The sequence below is a fragment of the Phaenicophaeus curvirostris genome, chromosome 9 (assembly GCF_032191515.1).
Source record: "Phaenicophaeus curvirostris isolate KB17595 chromosome 9, BPBGC_Pcur_1.0, whole genome shotgun sequence".
Lineage (NCBI taxonomy): Eukaryota > Metazoa > Chordata > Aves > Cuculiformes > Cuculidae > Phaenicophaeus > Phaenicophaeus curvirostris.
Window position 1 is genome coordinate 37,108,515 of NC_091400.1, and position 18,742 is coordinate 37,127,256.

The following is an 18,742-nucleotide window of genomic DNA, read 5'->3' on the forward strand; positions in this document are numbered from 1 at the left end:
CATCATCTTTTGGTTTTAACTCTCTTGCTGGAGGTTTTGTTGTCCAATCAGAAGTTACCCATTTTCTTTTAATCCTTTGAAGATTCCTTATACTATCCATACTTATACTATCCATACGGATAGTATAAGGAATGATTCTTCCATGCATGCTGTATAGGTTTAGGTTTATGTTGTGGCTATTTAAAATGTTATTGTGATGGAAAATCTTTGTTGTTCTATCCTAGCTAATGTTTGTTTGGGTTTTTTGTTGTGGTTTTTTTTCCCATGATGCTAAGTTTCACAATAGGGCAATTTATACATCGTTATTTGTTTTTATAACTGGACTATAGTTGTTATGTATAAGCTAACACCAGACAGTAACTGTTTGTAGCATTACTTGGCTGAGAGCCTTTGACAAATGAGGTATTTTTTTAGGCTGAACAAGACAATGGGCATCCTCTTCCTGCCTTTGCCAATCTGCATATTGAAGTCCTTGATGAGAACAATCAGAAGCCTTATTTCACAAGAGCTACGTATGAGGGCTTCATCCTTGAATCCTCCCCAGTGGGAACGACCGTCTCTGATAACCAGAACCTGACTTCTCCACTACAAATCGTAGTGTTGGACAACGATGTGGAGGAGGTATGTCTCTTGTTCTTTATACTATAGTGTCGTACTGGTGGTTGCATTTTTATTATATTCAGAGTTTGTTCTTTTTTCGTATTTATTTTTATTGAGAGAAAACCAGTTGGTTCAATAAATCAAAAAATCTCAGTATTGTTACGGTTTCCTTTTTCTTTTGAATCTGAGTTCAAATAGATTGGAAAGTGCGTCTTAACTGAAAAACTGATCTGTATTTTACTCGGCTGTCCTTAAGGTTGTGTTTTGTTAGAGATGATGAATGTTTAGTGCAAAGAGGAAAAAAAATGTATTTTGTGAGGATGAATCTGTCACGTGGCGCAGGGAAATGGTAGAGAGCAGCTCAAAGGAGGAGGAAGTAGTAGTTTGAACAAACCAGGAGGAAGAGGAATAGGAGGACAGCAGGCTAAAATTTCAATCCATTATTTGTTCTGCCTGGATTTTGACACTAACATGGTAGAAACTGGGCATCTTCGAAAGATCAGTAACCAAGCAGTAAACAATACCTCTCCTCTAGGGCTAATGTTTCTTCTGTTCTCACCAAGGCTATTGCTGTTATGTGGGGTTTTTTTAATAATATTTCTTATTCCTTTACTTCCTGTTGTCCCCTTTATTTTGTTTTATTTCTCCTTCAGTTCTCATTATCTTCAGGTATGTAAGGGAAGCTGAGTTGTAGGCGTAGGTTTTGTAGTAATAGTTATGGTATATGCCAATACTATTTAATAAAGTTCTTAGCCTGATAGTCTGAAAACAATCTTCCATGTTTGAAACACAGGCCAATTCATTATTTTTGAGACACGACAGGCCACTGTAACTAAAAGATGCTTTCTGCATCACTGTCTGCCTTAGTGTGATTTATTGTCCTAAGAAGTCTATTTTAAAGCCCAAACTCGTGTAGATATCTCCTTTGTATCCGTTAAAATATCTCAGACAATTTATGGGCATTCATAAAAATCAGTAGGAAGGAGGTGGAAATGGCTGTTGGAGCCAGTATAAACTGGAGAGGGGCTGATTTACACTAGGCATAAGGAGGAATTTCTTCACCATGAAGGGTTGGATCTGGATGATCTTTAAGGTCCCTTCCAACCCAGATTATTGTATGATTCTATGATCTGGCTTTCTTTGGGGCTGGATGAAAGGTATGGGATAAGTGCATGTGGTAGTGATCAGCAGGCATTGCTGGTGGATTGTATAACATGTGAAATATCCTTGTCCAGCACTGCTTTTGTTACAAGTGAAGCAGTTTTCCTATTTGATCAAATTAATGGGGTCTTTTAGGCTGCTTAAAATAGGATTAAGAAAGGTGCGCAGGCATAAGGTGTGTGTTTATATTAACAATACATTGTCTGATTATGCTGTATAAACTCTCTTCACGTAATATATACCCGAACACCATAGAAATCAAATCATATGAGTTAGTGTCCACAGTTCTAAGTCCTTTTTAAGCTACTAATCTGAGAGATTTTCTCAGAAGGCTCACTTCTGTGATCCTTATATGTGTGAAACAAAGAATATGGGGATGTTTTCAGCCTAAGCAAATTGTTGTCTATTTTGTTTATTCCACGCCTTCATGAAAGTACTAGTGAAACCCTTGGGTTCAAATATACGTGGATGCATATCTGTTTGTTAAAGCATTCTGGAATTTCAGGGCTCTATTTATGCCCATCCTGCAACAAGTGTGACTGCAAATTAAATTTGCAAAAAAGAAAAGCTATTAATCACCTGAAGAGTGGAAGACTGAAACCGAGCAAGTCTGCCTGGGAGACTGATAGACTTTGTGCGTTACATAAGTGCGGTCTGAAACTCAGGAGAGGGTTTGTGACAAGCTGAAGATCTGTTTGTGAATCATTTCTGCCTGGATTGCTTCACTGCCAGTTTGGGCGATGGGCAGCAGAAAATAGTACAATAATCTTGCTGTTAATCCGCAGTGTGTTGGTGGCGTTTCTTTGCTTGCAAGTCTGCCAGCGTTGCAAGGACTGAGGTATTTGCCTTCAAGGCTTTGTAGCTGCAGTGACCTTAGGAAAATCCTGCTATGTATAAAGAGTCCACAGTGGGAAGTGATGTTGGCGTAGCATGGCTGGTGAGGGAGGGGCTGAGTCAGCTGGGCTTCAAATTAATCTAAAGAACTGTTTTGGTTGAAGATAATTCAGTGTCCTACTTCACACATTTAAATTTATAAAGCAGTTTTCCACGCTGGTTGTTTTTTGGGACACTCTCCCGATTCCCGGTAGATGATATCGGAATGCTAAAGAAATGACAGAAAGACTTTGGGCTTCATTAACCTCCAGAGGTTTTTCATGTGGTTGTTAATAGTGCTCTGATTAACCTTTCCTTAGCAGTTGCACAGCCCTACCCGCAAGATGTCAAAGGCAGATCGCACAATACAAGGTTCTTTCATGTAGCTATATATCAGGTCTTATACAAGACTGAAAATTAAGATTACTTTAAACTGTTCAATCCTGAATTTGGGCTGACTCTTTGAAAGAATCATGTAACTACCAAGGAGTTATAGCACATGATATTTGCATGCTCTCAAAATACAAACACTTAATTTCAAAAACTTCTGCATATAAAAAGTAATTTGTTCCTTTAACAAGCTACTTCATGAGGTTGTAGTGGAATCTTAGTATTTAAGTTCCCCACTGAAAGTGCTTTCTGTTGCTGACTTTGTCAGTACAAGTTCATTACCTCAGGTTTGAGGAACGTTCTGAAATTCCTCACAAGCAGTTTGACCACAGGGCTCCACATCTTCTTGTTGTCTCTTCTCCATTTCTGGACATCGAGTAGGATTGTTCATTAATATGCTTATTTTTGCCTGCACTAGAAATTTCAACAGAGGTTTGGCCCAAATATTTTTGGTTCTACTTGCATCACTAATAACAACAATAAAAAAATCTCTCCAGTCTGAAGCAAGTATTTGAATTGGGAGCACTACTATAACTGAAAATAATCCAGTAATGAAAAACAAGTCTATCATTCTTGAACACAAGCTGCTTTAGGCAGCTGATTAGGAGTTGTTAAATATTCCTGTGTCAAATAGACCTGAAATGTGGTGTCCACAGGCAATGACAATTCAGGGGTCCAGAAGTTATTTCATCGTGAACACCTGGTTGATTTACATGATGTTTGTATTTTCTTTGGTTAATGAATCAGAGGAATTTGGTGAAGTTAGTGAAAATGAACCATCCTCTGAAAATGTAGTTAAGTCACACAACACAAAATGAAACATAGACAAAAGGTTTCCAGTGAACTAGTTTTATTATTATTGAGAAAGTGTAATATTTCAGTGTTGCATGATTGATAATTGTCGAGGATTTCTAGACTGGGAAATTATGTGGCATAAGGACTTAATTTTGATGCGCCACCTGATCTGAAGTGAGGACAAAATACTGAAAATCTCTGGCCCTGCTGGGATGTGATTCTGTGTGCACAGGCAGAAGGGCTGCAGTACAATCTGGCTGGCAGTCGTCAAGTTCTGTCCTTTGCCTTGCTGTGAGGATGGCTCTGTAGCTTCCAGACCAATTCCCTTAGGTACAGAGGGATAAGGGCCAGCAGCAGGTCCACGGGTGGTCATTACCAAGCCTGGGAGATGCAGGGCTGGGGAGGGCCGCTCTGTCTCAGCAACACGAATTAATCAAGGAACTTGGTGCCAGATTCTGTATCAGTCTCCTCTCTTGCGTGTTTTATTGATGCTTAAGGCCAAGCAGATCTGATCCGTCTAATCTGGCAGAGGAGATGCATCCGCTCACTTTCCAGAGTGCTGTAGACTTATCTCAGGATGTACAGAGATCTGCCTACAGCCACAGTGGTGGTGATCAGCCTTGTCCTCAGATGTTCCTGTTCCTTTGGCATCACCTGGCTTGTGTCGTCATAGCGCTGTGAAATGATGCGGGTATAACAGGGATGTGAGGGAAGAGAGAACCAAGTCAAGAAGGATGTTGAGGCTCTGGAGCGAGTCCTGAGAAGAGCAACGAAGCTGGTGAGGGGGCTGGAGAACAGGCCTGATGAGGAACGGCTGAGAGAGCTGGGGGTGTTTAGCCTGGAGAAGAGGAGGCTGAGGGGAGACCTCATTGCTCTCTACAACTCCCTGAAAGGAGGTTGTGGAGAGGAGGGAGCTGAGCTCTTCTCCCAAGGGACAGGGGACAGGACGAGAGGGAATGGCCTCAAGCTCCGCCAGGGGAGGTTCAGGCTGAACTTTAGGAAAAAATTTTTCATGGAAAGGGTGATTGGTCCCTGGCAGAGGCTGCCCAGGGAGGGGGTTGAGTCACCTTCCCTGGAGGGGTTTAAGGGATGGGTGGATGAGGTGCTGAGGGGCATGGTTTAGTGTTTGATAGGAATGGTTGGACTCGATGATCCGGTGGGTCTCTTCCAACCTGGCGATTCTATGATTCTATGAAATTTAACTGCTTGTGAGTTTATACATGTGGCACTGATTGACATAGAGCTTGTAACCTGTTGTGGGCATGAGGGCTCCAGCTGAGGAAGGCTGGGAGTGCAGCAGTGGCAGATGATTCGTACATCAAACGACCAAGCTGAAATGATAGGTACCTTCTTGGTGGGACTAGATGGTCACTCAGGGTGGGTTAGTAAGCACAGGTAGCTCTTCTTAATTTCTGCAGGTCTTAATGCTCTGATGGCTTCATTGTATCTTCATAAATTAATGCATTTAGTAATTAGGGATTGCTGCTAAGAAGTTGACATAGATCCTCTACGTGTTTGTGCATGTTAGTATCCAATACTGATGCTGGCTAAATATAATGTATTCAGTCTTCTAATTGACAAATCAGTTGAGATTGTATTTCATATTAAAATAACTCCCTGTCCTCAAATAAGTGCATGAACAAAGTGGTCATCTTAACCATGTACCTTAAGAGAAAAACAAAACACATTCTAAAATAAAACCTTGCGGGAATGATAATAGGGTCCTGCTGTAAACCTTCCAAAAATTAATTTATAGATGTGACACTGCAAACAGACCTTTAACTAGAGCAGCACTGCAAGGGGCAATATAATTAAGCAGTCTGTTTAAATGGCATAAATTAAATTAAACCACATGAGTACCTTAAGGCCTGAGTAAACTAAAGCTAAGACGAGGAATTTAAACAGTATGTTTACATAGGGCTTCCTGAGCCACTTGCTTCCTCACTCTTTTCCTTCCATGGGAGAGTACGAATTTTTTCTGCTCTGGTAGTTAGGGTTGGTGGAAAAGCTGCACAGTTACTGTCTTCCTGCCTTGCCTGCCGAATCTGGTCGAGTCTGTCTTTAAAAACGACAGAGAAATCAAGCCTGGGAATTCACTTCCAAGTTTAAAGAAGCTCGTCAGCCTTCATCTCCACGATGTACTACTCAGCTACCGAGGTGTTTACTGATTGCACATGCAGTGCCTCGATAAATAAACTTGGAGTTTGTGCATTGCTCATTAAAACACAAAATTCATGTCATGTTTATAAGGTGTGCCAGCATGTGTTCAAAAGCATTTTACGTGTCCCAGCATACATTCAGAAATGCACCCGTGCAGGAACCCCGATGCTTCTGGGGATGCCTGCAGCCCAGCGCAGCATCCGTGGGCAGCGGAATATCACAGAATCACAGAATAACCAGGTTGGAAGAGACCCACCGGATCACCGAGTCCAACCGTTCCTACCAAACACTAAACCATATCCCTCAGCACCTCGTCCACCCGTGCCTTAAACACCTCCAGGGAAGGTGACTCAACCACCTCCCTGGGCAGCCTGTTCCAGTGCCCAATGACCCTTTCTGTAAAGAATTTTTTCCTAACGTCTAGCCTAAACCTCCCCTGGCGGAGCTTGAGGCCATTCCCTCTTGTCCTGTCCCCTGTCACTTGGGAGAAGAGGCCAGCACCCTCACATATGGCACACATCAGCTATTACCACTGGTTCCTCTCCAAATCTTTTTCTACCAGACCAGCTTCTTGGCTTATGCGTCCATTGTCTGTGAAGTTGAAGTCAAAATAAGTAGATGATTGCTCAACATCCATGTTTCCAGAGAAGATTTGGGCTATTTTAAAGAATGATTATTTGACAGAAAGGTATCCCGGTAGCAACCTGAGTGGACAGAGCCAAATAATGGATAAAATAACCTTTAAACATAACTGCAAATGCGAGTTATGTATTTTCAATGATACATCCACAATGGATTTTTTATGCAGGACTACTGAAGCATTTTTCTCTAATATTTCCCTGATTGCTTATATCTTTCACTGCTATTGTTGGAACTTGTTTTGCAGATGGTATTCTTTCGAGAGGACAGTTCTTATTATACTGCTCTCCCTCTGTAGCACTTCTGTGGCACTCTAACAGTCGCGCTGCAAAATAATAATTCAGGAAATATTCTTCCCAAATGCAACAGACCATTAATATCATTATTAAGACAAACAAAAGGGAAAAGCAAGACAAAAAGGCTCCTTCTCTTTCTTTAGGGTGTATAAAGATAGGCTTTTTCTTTTCTGCATCTCTTCACTTAAGAAGAAAAAATAAAAATCTTAGTATTGAATCACTACCATAGCATTGATCTGTTCTCCTCCTTGGCTTCTGCTGAGCTAAGTGGCTTTATGACTAAACCCATCAGGAAGACCTCTCTGGAGGCTGTCCTTTGGGTTATTTTTTGGGTAACTAATGGTGATGTTAAAGATGCAGGAAACTCACCCCAGGGGGAGAGGGGCAGATTTAGACTAGACATAAGGAGGAATTTCTTCACCATGAGGGTGGGGAGGCCCTGGCCCAGGTTGCCCAGGGAAGCAATAATATAATGTAATACGTATTACAGAAAGTATTTTTTTTTAATTTAAAAAGTATCTGCTAGTCAGTTTGAAATCTGTAAACGACATTGAGTTTGAACTGTGTGCTTGAAAGGATCTTCACAGGTTGCATGTACACTCTTTTGTGTGGATTCTGATCATTTTCTCCTTAAAATTACATGCTAAATTTATCAGAGACAAGGTAGTCTGTGTGGCCCAGCAACATTGTCAGGAATCACAGTGCTTAAGTCCAGGCTCCAAAATAAAACAATTGTAAAAAACATGTTAAATATTGGGAATAGTGTTGGCAACATAGATGGGTTGTTTCCCATGGCTGTGCTCTCTCACAGTGTCTGCCACAGCAAATGTTCACAGTTAACTTGAGCAGACTTTCTTTCAGCATGAAATGGGATAAAAATGTAAAATCATAACAAAGCCAAGATTAAAGAAATAAATGGCTTTATAGGTCTGACACGCATGAAAGGCAGCAGAAATTGGTGTTGATTGCAGTAAAGGTAATTTTTACTTAGACATTAGGATGAAATTTCTAACACAAGTGTAGTTAAGGAATAGGATGGATTAGTGGAAGAGTGTATGGGATCTCCATCACTGGGTTTTCTCAGAACGAATTAGGGAAAAAATACTGTTTATTAGTGTTCAAAATGACGTGCCAGGCAAGAGCTGTGATGACTAACCAGGGGTTTTGTAAATTAAATTTTTTACTGACTTTGTAGTGTCTACAAAGTGAACAATTATTGGCAATTACCTTCTGTAATTTTTCATGGAAAAAAAAGAGATTGCCATTTGCATTGCTAGCTGGAAAAATGAATTTTAATTTTACTGAAAGCTGGCATAGCTGCTGCAAAGCCGTAGGTGATAGGAAACCACTCATTTGGAACACTTTGATATTTCTTTCACGTAGCTTTCAGCAACTGAAACGGTTTCTCATTTAAATAGTATAATCTTAGACTGCCAATGCATGTGCGTTAGAATATTTTGGGTTGCTAAAATGAGTTTCTCTTTCTTATTCTGTTGTACTGTATCTGTCCTTGTGGTTATTCTTTTTGACACTCAGTGCACGTTAGAGTTAGCAAGAGTGTTGGTGCCCGTGATACTGTTGGGGTTCAGGAATTTTCCGGTGGTCTGTTTTCTTTTTTAATTGTGTAGGAATGACAGTCGTGGCAGGGTAGGAGTAAACCTTCTAGAAGTGTTTTGCATTTGAGTTGAGAAAATGTTCAGAGAAGAAGAATGTAGTACTACTTTTTCAATAACTGTTTGAATCCGGCTGTTTCCAATTGCATTGCACCTTGTGCTTGACGTGGGGCAGGTTCTGTAGAACTTTGTTGGAAAGCAGCTGATAAAATACTCAAGATATGCCTTGTGCAGCCACTGCATTTTCTGTTATGTTTTATTCCTGATATATCCTCTGGTTCAGCCTGGAGAAAAGAAGGCTCCAAGGAGATCTTATAGCGACCTTCCAGCACCTGAAAGGGGCTACAAGAAAGCTGGGGAGGGGCTGTTCACAAAGGCCTGGAGTGATAGTGATGGGACTAGAGGCAATGGGTATAAACTGTGGCTGCCCCATCCCTGGAGGTGTTCGAGGCCAGGCTGGATGGGGATTGGAGCCCCTGATCCAGTGGGAGGTGTCCCTGCACATGGCAGGAGGTGGAACTGGATGATCTTTAAGGTCCCTTCCAACCCAAACTGTTCTATGATTATTTGGGTCAGTTCCACACAGTTTTTGCATGACTCTTCTCCCAGCCTTTTATGTTTTACCTGAGCATGTTTGCATTCCTCTTTTGTAACCTCACCACATACAACAGAAATGAACTAATAACTGAGAGTAGCACATTAAGTCAGGTTAAATTAACCAGATTACTTACAGGGAGACAAATGTTTGTTGGAATGCTGTAGGCGATAAAAGGTAATGCACTTTGGTTCAGAATTTAACTGTAGTGGTGTGATCTTTGTAGTCTGATGAGTTTAATAACTCAGCAGTATCTTTAAAGAGATGGGGGGAGATGGTGAGATAGTTCATCCTCATCACAATTCACATTTCTGTCATTTCTACGACATGGATATCCTGGAAAAGTGCCCTTATTTGTGAGGCTATTCAGAAGCACCAGGGCACATGGAGCTTACACGCCCTTTTTGCCTGCTCTGTGCTGGAACCCATCAGATGGCAGATTAAGCACTAAGAGTGGGACAATCTGCCAACCGTGCTAGGTGGGAGGATAGAAATGGAAGGATGAGTTCCAGAGTGGTTGCTCAGGGTGATCCATGAGGTGTTGCCGTATCTTATGTTGTTGCATGGCTTTGAATACATATAACTGCAACACTTGGTGCTCACCTGATTGTACCTGGAGACATCCTGACCCAAAAATATTCCCAGCAGGCTACCTAGGGAGGTCTTCATCAACAAATTCACAACACCTTGAATTACTTTTTTTTTTAACCTTAAAATGTAACTTCCTGTTGACAATTATCCCACAGCAGCTTTACTATGGTTTTCACCTGATCAACCAAGACTCATACTTCTGCATCAATGTTATGAGTGGTTTTGAGACAAAAAGAGAATTTCTGAACAGCATTTGTTTAGTGATATGCTTCAACACATAGGATTATCGTTTTTCATTGCATCAAACCAACTGTTTTATTGCTCCATTATTCAAGATCAGTTTTGTTTTGTTTTTTGATGTGGTTGAAGACAAATGCTTGAATCCAGTTTCTTGGATTAGTAAGTTGTATTTGTCTTAAAAATTACTGTTTTAACGGAAAACAAGCATTGTTTCAAACTAGCAGATACGAGTATTTGTTTACTATTGGATTTACTCACTCTATACCTAAAAATATGTAAAAAATACGCTTTCTTCAAGAATACTAGATTTTTACATCAGCAGTGTTATTTTCCACTTTTTTCAAAAAATTCTGTAGATGCAGTTAGTCACAGTATTTTTCCTTTCTGCTTATTTAAGTTTCAACTGAAACAAGCACTTGCACTGGTTAACTGGAAACTCAATAGTATATATGAATTTACAATAAAATGCTCTCTTTTTTTCATGTTGTTTGAAGACCAAGGATCCCCAGCTCCACCTCTTTCTGAACGATTACACTACGTTTTTCACTGTGACTCAGAGTGGCATCACCCGCTACCTCACCCTACTGCAGCCTGTTGACAGAGAAGTCCAGCAGCTTTACACCTTCTCGGTAAGCTAAATGCACTCGAAGCCTTGTCAGGCACTGTTCAGAGCAGGTGGTGGAAAATTATTACTTGTAACCTTGTTGTAGGTCATTAAAATGGCACAGAAGGAGGAAAATGGTGAAGGATGAGCAGCAGCAATACCAGGGATGAGGGGGAGTTGATAACTGGAGTTGTGTGCTCTTCCAAAATGCCTTTGTTTGGTTTGATAGCAACATTTTAGATCCTCCTACCAGCATCTTCTCCATGATCCCTAGCTTGTATCCTGCTCCTCACCACCCTTCCATGTGACGGTCTGTTTACTCTTCTGTACTTGGCGTGGCCTTTGAGGCCACCTTTGCCTTCTTCTGGTCCTTCACCTAGCAACATGACACCAATAGTGGCCTTTTGCTTTATTTTAGTGCAAAATAATAAAGTAGGCTAACGTAAACCACAGTCAGCAATACTTCAAAAAAATAAGCAGCTGGGGACTGCAGCTCAGATCCCAGCCTGGGGCTGACCGCAGCCCTGGGAAACAGTTATTCCCTTTCCTTTATCCTGCTAAGTTGGTACAGTATGTTTTAAAGCTATTGTTTCATTTTCCTTTTGTCCTGAGCCTTGCACACTGCAGGCACCAGTTCAGCTGAAGCCTTCTGTAATTTTAAGTGCAAATAAAAACAAAATGCTGATTTTTAGTTCCCATACTGTATTTTTTCATAGTTGGAGTTGTATTAAGAAAACACCATTAAAATATGTTCCCATTCTGCTTTTTCTGTTTTTATTTCCCCTGAAGATGACAGCTTCTGATGGCGTACAGGAGAGCATCCCGGTGACAGTCAATATCCTGGTGATTGATGCAAATGATAATTCCCCAGCCTTTTCCAATATATCATACAGTGTCAAGATTTATACAGATATGAGGCCTGGGGAAGGCGTTATAAAGGTAATTTCAGGTCTTCTTATTAGCTTTGATAACTCACTTTTTGTTCGCAGTAGATGGTCTTGTTAATACAAATGAAATGCACTGAAAACAGCTAGAAATGAAGTTTGTCTCCATCCACTTTGTTAGTTACGTAGCTATTCAAAAGTTGCTAATACTGAACAATAGGCCTATCTTAAATGATGTTCAGTTGTTTCATTTGAAGTTTTACAAAAACTTTTTCATCTAAAAAATCTCCAAAGAGATGTTCTCCTGTATTAGAGTGATATTGAAATAAAACATCTGAACGAAGAGGTAAACAGTTCAGTAGAACATAACCAGAAATGCCTTACCATGTTGTAAAAATTTCTGGTTTTTACATAAGCCCAAGTCGTCTGTTTCTAGAACACATGAACAATAAAAAAATGTGTTAACACAGGCCCAGAGAGAGAAGCAGTTTTAATTAAAGCTTGCGAGCACTGATTCATGTTTCGGTGCAGGCGGGAGGTGAACACTGTTTGCACTGACGTTAATGGAAAAAGGCTTTTTTAGTGGCAATTCTTCTAAGGACCTCAGCCATGCTCTTGAGTTCTTCCCATCTAGATGTGTGAGAAGACAAGATGATGTTAGCGCAGGTCAGCATTTATGGATAGAAGAAGGCAGTAGGAGTATTGGGGGAAAAAATCATCTGCTGACTTAAGCTATTGAATACCATTTTTTCTGAAATACAATCTGGAATTAAGCATTTGAAGGTAGCAGTGATTTAACAGTACTAGGAGAGAGTTCAGCATCTGTTCTGGTATATGCCCTTGCTTGGACTGTATTGACTTGCTGCATTTGCTGTCCTGGGATCTTCCTTAGCGTTATTCTTGTCACAGAATCATAGAATTGTTAGGTCAGAAAAGACCTTTGAGATCATCTACTCCAACCATACCTTTTTACTGCTGAGTCATATCCCTAAGCACTTCATCATTGGTCTGGGCTACAAGTGCTTAAAAGCATCAATGAGAGTCATGGGGACATTTTCAGCGTTTGAGGGAAAGACAAAAGTTTTAAAGATAATTAAGTTCCTTGGAGCTCTGTACAAGGCTATGGGGGAGTGTGGGTGGGATGAGAACAAATACTGTTGTCCTGAGTGAGGAAAAGGCAGGCAGAGCTCGGGAGATCTGTGTAGTTAGGGCTTGACATCAGCAGTTGTGTTTGCACATCTTAAACTCCACATATAAACATGTGGATTTTGTGAGTACAATACGTTGGTATTTAGGGTACAGAGATACAGACAGCGCTGAAAAAAAATTAAATTGAGGGTTTTCTCTTAAAGATAAGCACTCTAGTCCAAGAAGAAGTCTACAGGGTTGTGACATAGCTTTTGTTGTGCAGGGCATCAGCAAAGTGGTGTACTATGGATTAAAAGTATGCGAGTATCCAAGTGATTTTCCCTAAAGGTGCATGTGCCAGGAAACGTTAGGTAGATGGTATTGCTAAAGGGGTTTGCAGCATGTGTGAAAAGAGGGGTTTTTTGGTACTCAAGGCTGGCTTTAAGGATGCTCTGAGCTGCCAGTGTTGTGTTTGTGATATTTGGGATGATGCAGTGCAGCTACTGTGATTTTCTGAAACTGTTGCAATGCTGAAGTATTGCTGTGTTGGAGAGGAATGTGCTGTTCTGAGGGTTCATACTTTCTACTGTTTCAGTTGCAAATACGTTCACACCCAGGATGTGTGTGAAGAGCTGGAATGCAAATTCCTTAATATATTGTTCCATCTAGGAAGAAGCAGCTCTTCCAGGCCATCTGCATTAGCTTGTGCCATGAGAATTAGCTTAGTGAGTATACAAATTATTTCTTTGTGAGCAGGTTTGGCATGAGATACTCTTTATGTTCCTGCTTCTCCACTGCCCATCACAGCAGTTACCTTTTGCTTTCGCGTACTGATGCCATGTAACTGCTTGTACCAAGAGCATCAATCAGTGAAATTATACAGATTAGAAACATGGCAAGGGTGAAAAACCACAAGGGCAGCAATAAAAAGAAGATAAATTCAGATGTAAATATTGTGCACAACTTTTGAACTTGGCTGATGTCTGGAGTAGATCCGCAACAGGTATCTTCTAGAATGGCGTGAAGTTGGGAAAGAGTAGTGAGGAAATCAGGCCTTAAAATTGCCTTTGCAAAAAACTGAAATGATTTTGGGAAACATAAAGAGTTGTGAGAGTGTGTTTTTTCCCTCCTCCACACTTCTGTCTGCGAGGTTAACTCGTGGCAACTTTCAGACTGTGCATTTATAATGAGATCAGAGGCGGCAGGTAGATAATTTTCACTGCTTTGGGAGAGGGCTTGTTTTTCAGCTAGCCGTACATTGCCAGATGATCCAAGTTTATGAACAAACTGACATTAAAAAAAGTGCTAAGGGTCATCTTAAGATTTCTGCACGCTGTGATAATGCCTGGAATAATGATTCCAGGCTGCTGGGGTATGTGGGAAGCTGCTTACCTTGTTATATTGCCCAGGCTGCAGGCACCGAATCTTTCCTTTAGCGTTACCGGTGTGTGAGAGAAGGAATTTGTCTTGGGGACTTCTCAGTAGCTGTGGATGCTGTGGTGCCAAGAATGCCCATCAGGGTTTGCTTCTGCTTCATAAATACCTCCTGAAATGGAAAACAGACATCTGTTATTTCTTTTAATGGGTAATACAATGATGTTGATGATATACTTCGCTTGTTCTCTGTATGAGGAACAAACTCATCTTGCAACTTTGTCTTATCATTAGTTTAAGTATCCTTTGAGATTCTCTACTGTGAGGTGACAATCAGCAGTGGTAGTGGTAGTTCTCAGAGGAAAATGACCCAGGTCAGATATGATTCGTCTGTAAAAACCACTTTGTCTAATCAAAGAAAGTAGGTTAGAAAAAGAACCGTGACCTCCATGAATCTGTACGGTCTCATAATCATTTACACGGAAGGGCTGGCTTACACTTTTCTCTACTTAGACCTATTTCGAGAGATACCAAGAAAGTGTTTCATGTCATCCTTCTCCAAAAATGTGAATTTCTGGTACAGCAGTGTAAGTGCTCTCTTGTAGTTGCCACTTTTGTTATCCTGAGAGTAATAAGGGATTCAGATTTTTTTTTCTTTCTTTTTTGCAGTCGTGCCTTTTTTGAGTGCGGTTGTATAAAAATCTACCAACAAGCCCAGTTTGTACTTGCCTGTTGTCCCATTTTGTGGGAAGTGATTTTGATTTTACTCCTGAAAAAAACCACAGACCCTCAAACACATCAGTTAATAGCTTCAATTAGGTTTGTTGTCTGGTGCACTCTTCAAAGAAAATGTTTAAAAACAATTCCTTGGGCTCTGCTTGAAAATAACCACAAATAGCAGAGAAAAAAATTCATTATAAGTGAAATTTGACTTGTTCTTTTTTTTCCATCTGGATGGTTAGAGCAAGGCATTTCCCTCATTTCCTTCTTGCCTTTTAGAGAAGTGAGCAAAACCAGCGGGAACAGGTTTGTATGTAGAAAACAGGGTTGGTTTGGGAAGGTTTTATTTTAGTTGTCTACTCTGCATACTTGTAAGATTGTTTGAGGCCTTGATTGAGGAGAATATTTTCTCAGTTAAGTTTAAATGTCCGTGTATTCTGTCCCTTTCAGTTTGGGAATTTCCAGTCTGAATTTTCCCTCTGCTTTTTTTTTTATTTTGCTCCCTGAGGGAGAGAAAAGCTGATTGAGAAATCTGCCTTTTAAAACAGTTAAATATGTGGTAAACAATAATTAGCACAAGAAAGCCTAGTAAAGTACTCAATTCCATCTTTTTTATGTTGTTATAATTCTGCCATAGTGGTTTTCACTTTTCTGTTAATACCTTCTTCCTGTGACTCAGGTGTTTAAACTGGTTGTGCAGTGATGATTGGAGCATGCAGCTGGAATGCAATAATATTTCACATAAGTAATTTAAATCCACTTTGTTTCTTTAGACATCTCTCATTTCTAAATACAGCATAAACTATGCAAGGCACAGAGAAAATTGAGGAGATATTGAAAGAGCTGAGAAGGGACAGAGGATGACGAAAAACATTATGCACCTGAATCTTTGCATAAATTTGCATGAAGGTCAAAGACTTCCTTGGCCTGTGAAGAGATTTGGGCTATGTATCTTCTCTTTCCAGAAAAACTCCTGAACTGGCCTTAAGAATTATGAGCTGTTCTTACTCTGCTTTAAATTTATGAAACCAAAATAACTATTTTAATTTATCTGTGTATCTTTTAATTTCTACGTAATTTCCTGTTGCAGAGGTATGACCTGTGTTCCAGGGCTCTTTTATAAGAACAATTCAATAACTCCAGGGCTGAAAATGGAAAATAAGCTATGCAGTGAATTAGTGTATTACCTATTCACCTTGTGCAAGCTGAAAGTATCACCTGAGAACATCAAGGCAAGGTAATTTGGGGGTCCTGCCCCAGATCTTGGTTACACAGAGCGCTTCACACATCACGGCATAAACAGCCCTTGTACTGAAGGTCAGAAACGAAAGCAAACAGATTAAAGACAGTACAACTGCAGGCAGTAAATTTTCTGTCACTTATCTCTTACTTGCAGTAGAACTAGTCTTGAGCGGTAACAGTACTTTCAATTGTATACGGGGACAAATTTTATTTAGAGCCATTAAATAAATGTCTCCCCTGGGACCGTTTTGCTGTTGCCTCAAAAGCAGCTTCTCTGTGCCAGATCACTCTGTCTCTTGCAAACATTTTCTTTTCTTTCCCTGCACATACGCACATGTGACTCGAGCCGTCCTTGCGTACAGACACGTGCTACATTCGGTATTAGCAGCGTGTTTGGCTGTTTGCAGCCTGCCATATGCTTGTGGTTTACAACTCCTAAACGCGCATCTTTGTATCAAGCCCTAGAGCAATTTGGCAGAAATCTTTGTAAAAGTCTCCTCCAAACCACACTTAAGGCTTTATTTATGTGGGTTTTTTGCAAACCTTTGCCTTCAGTCCATCGGTGTATTTATTTCTGACTACAAAGTAAACAACATTAGCAGAAACAGAAAACAAAACTGGATGATGCTTGCATTTCTCAGTAAATGCATTTATATACTCAAGTAAAAATCTAATGGTTAGAGACTTTATGACATATCTGAAGGAAGATACTGGAAAAGTATTTTTACCTACTGTATGTTAGTGTTACATTTTGTTAGCTCAGGGTTAGGAAGGTCTCCATCACGACCTTGTTCTTGCCTGATTTATAGAAACTCATTACTGCTTTTCCTAATGAGACTAGTGGCTGAGTTGTACGGCTGAGCCCTGGAAGGATGAAGAGGGCGTGTAGTTCCCGTGTAAGTTGTGGTAGCTCAGTGTTTTCTACTGTTGTGCATCTCTGGAGAGCAACTCTACTGTTGCCTTGACACTTAAACAACATAAACGTGTGCTGTGTGTGGCTCTGGAGCCATGACTTGCCCTCATTTAAAGGACAGTGATGGGAGGCCAGCCGGTGTGACTGGTTTCTGCAGGATTCACTTTAGGTCAGTATGAGTCAGACCAACTTTGCTGAACATTTAGAATCATAGAATCACCAGGTTGGAAGACACCCATCGGATCACCGAGTCCAACCATTCCTATCAAACACTAACCCATGTCCCTCAGCGCCTCATCCACCCATCCCTGAAACACCTTCAGGGAAGGTGACTCAACTCCCTCCCCTGGGCAGCCTGTTCCAGTGTCCAATGACCCTTTCTGTGATTTTTTTTTTCCTAATGTCCAGTCTAAACCTCCCCTGGTGGAGCTTGAGGCCATTTCCACTTGTCCTGTCCCCTGTCACTTGGGAGAAGAGGCCAGCTCCCTCCTCTCCACTCACTTGCTTTCATTTGCTGAAGAGTGTAGGGCTGCTGAAGAGACTGGAAATCAATTTATCTGTTCAGGTCACACGGGTGTTGCTGTGGAAAGGTTGAAGCCCAGTTTCCCCCAAGTAGAAAATGAATCTAACCAGAGCTTACCTGGTGGCCATGAATGTGTCTTGGTCAGCTCTAAGGCCGTCATTGTAAGTCTCCATTTCCTTCCAAGGAAACTACTTCTCACTGCAGCAGAATGCACACCTATTTTGCAGAACTGTCAATACATCAGATGTTAATGCAATGAAGCTGGTGCTGCCGGATACAAAAAGTTTTGTAGGAAAGTAAAATAAATCGTGTTTTTTAGTTCTTCCTGTATATTTTAGACTGTGTTTCTGGAATCCTGTTAACTATGAAGCTCTAGCGTTCTGGAACAGCTGGAGATGAAATTCATAGGATCGTGTATCATGACAGCTGTTAAAGTTTAATTCTGTTCAATTCCGGTTTTGATACCTGTTTTTGCCCCCAAAAATTTATTCAAATGACTTATCTTTAAAAGCATTCAGTATTTGTAAGTTTAATTAACCTTATTAATCTATGTACTTGTGTAGACAATTATTTCCTTTTCCATGTTGTATTAGTAAAACCTGGCCTTGTTCCAAATCCAGTCGTTAAATACTTTGTATTTTGCATAAAGCCTTTATTTATCTTTTTGTGTGTGTTACTTTTGAAGTTCAGTAGAGAAGGTTATTGCAGTACTTTTGTTAACTGTGTCACTTAGTTTGATAGTTGCTTTTCGTGAGATTAATGAACACATCCGGTTGTGTATAGAAACTATAGAACAAGTGATTAAAGAAATGGAATCTGAGAGGGGCTTAAGCTCTGAAGCCTAGGATGGTGCAGAAAGTTTGTTTTAGATGCTGAGTTTTGCTGTGTTGGGACTGACCACTGCAAGTTGATACGTTGAAATAGATGGAATGCAAAGCATGTTCCAAAAGTGTAGCCTTCACACCATGACTGTATCAGTATTTCAAGAGAAAATATTGCATGAGATGATATGTTCTCAAAAACTAACACATGGATATTAATTTGTTTTTTAATCTTCTAAGAGGTGATCTCCATTTGATGATTTTTTTGAAGCATTTCAAATATTTATCCTGTTTTACATCTGTCTCGAAATACTATAGGAGGATGACTTAGGAAGATTTGCATGTTCTAGTGCAACAGTGATCACTTTATATTGCTGAAGGGAAGCATCTATGACAAAGAAATTGAAATCGAATCAGTTTTGATAAATTAAAGGTAAATACTTCTGTTTTGGAAATTTGCTTTGGATCACTGTGCTGTGTGTGAAGGAAGCAGAACACTGATTGTCAGGAGAAAAGTAACTTAACTGGCATGCTTTTCAGCTGATGACTGCTGTGTAAAACCTGTTCCATATTAAAAATG

General features: G+C 40.3%; 1 protein-coding gene across 5 annotated transcripts in view; it reads left to right on the plus strand.

The window, feature by feature from the left end:
* PCDH15 (protocadherin related 15) overlaps window positions 1–18,742 on the plus strand; it is a 599,860-nt gene that overhangs the window by 413,644 nt on the left and 167,474 nt on the right. For all 5 annotated transcript variants that reach the window (XM_069863953.1, XM_069863958.1, XM_069863956.1 and 2 more), the window contains 3 exons: window positions 415–621; window positions 10,448–10,582; window positions 11,347–11,496. In XM_069863953.1, the coding sequence (XP_069720054.1) occupies window positions 415–621; window positions 10,448–10,582; window positions 11,347–11,496 (492 nt within the window). The remainder of the gene's footprint in view (window positions 1–414; window positions 622–10,447; window positions 10,583–11,346; window positions 11,497–18,742) is intronic.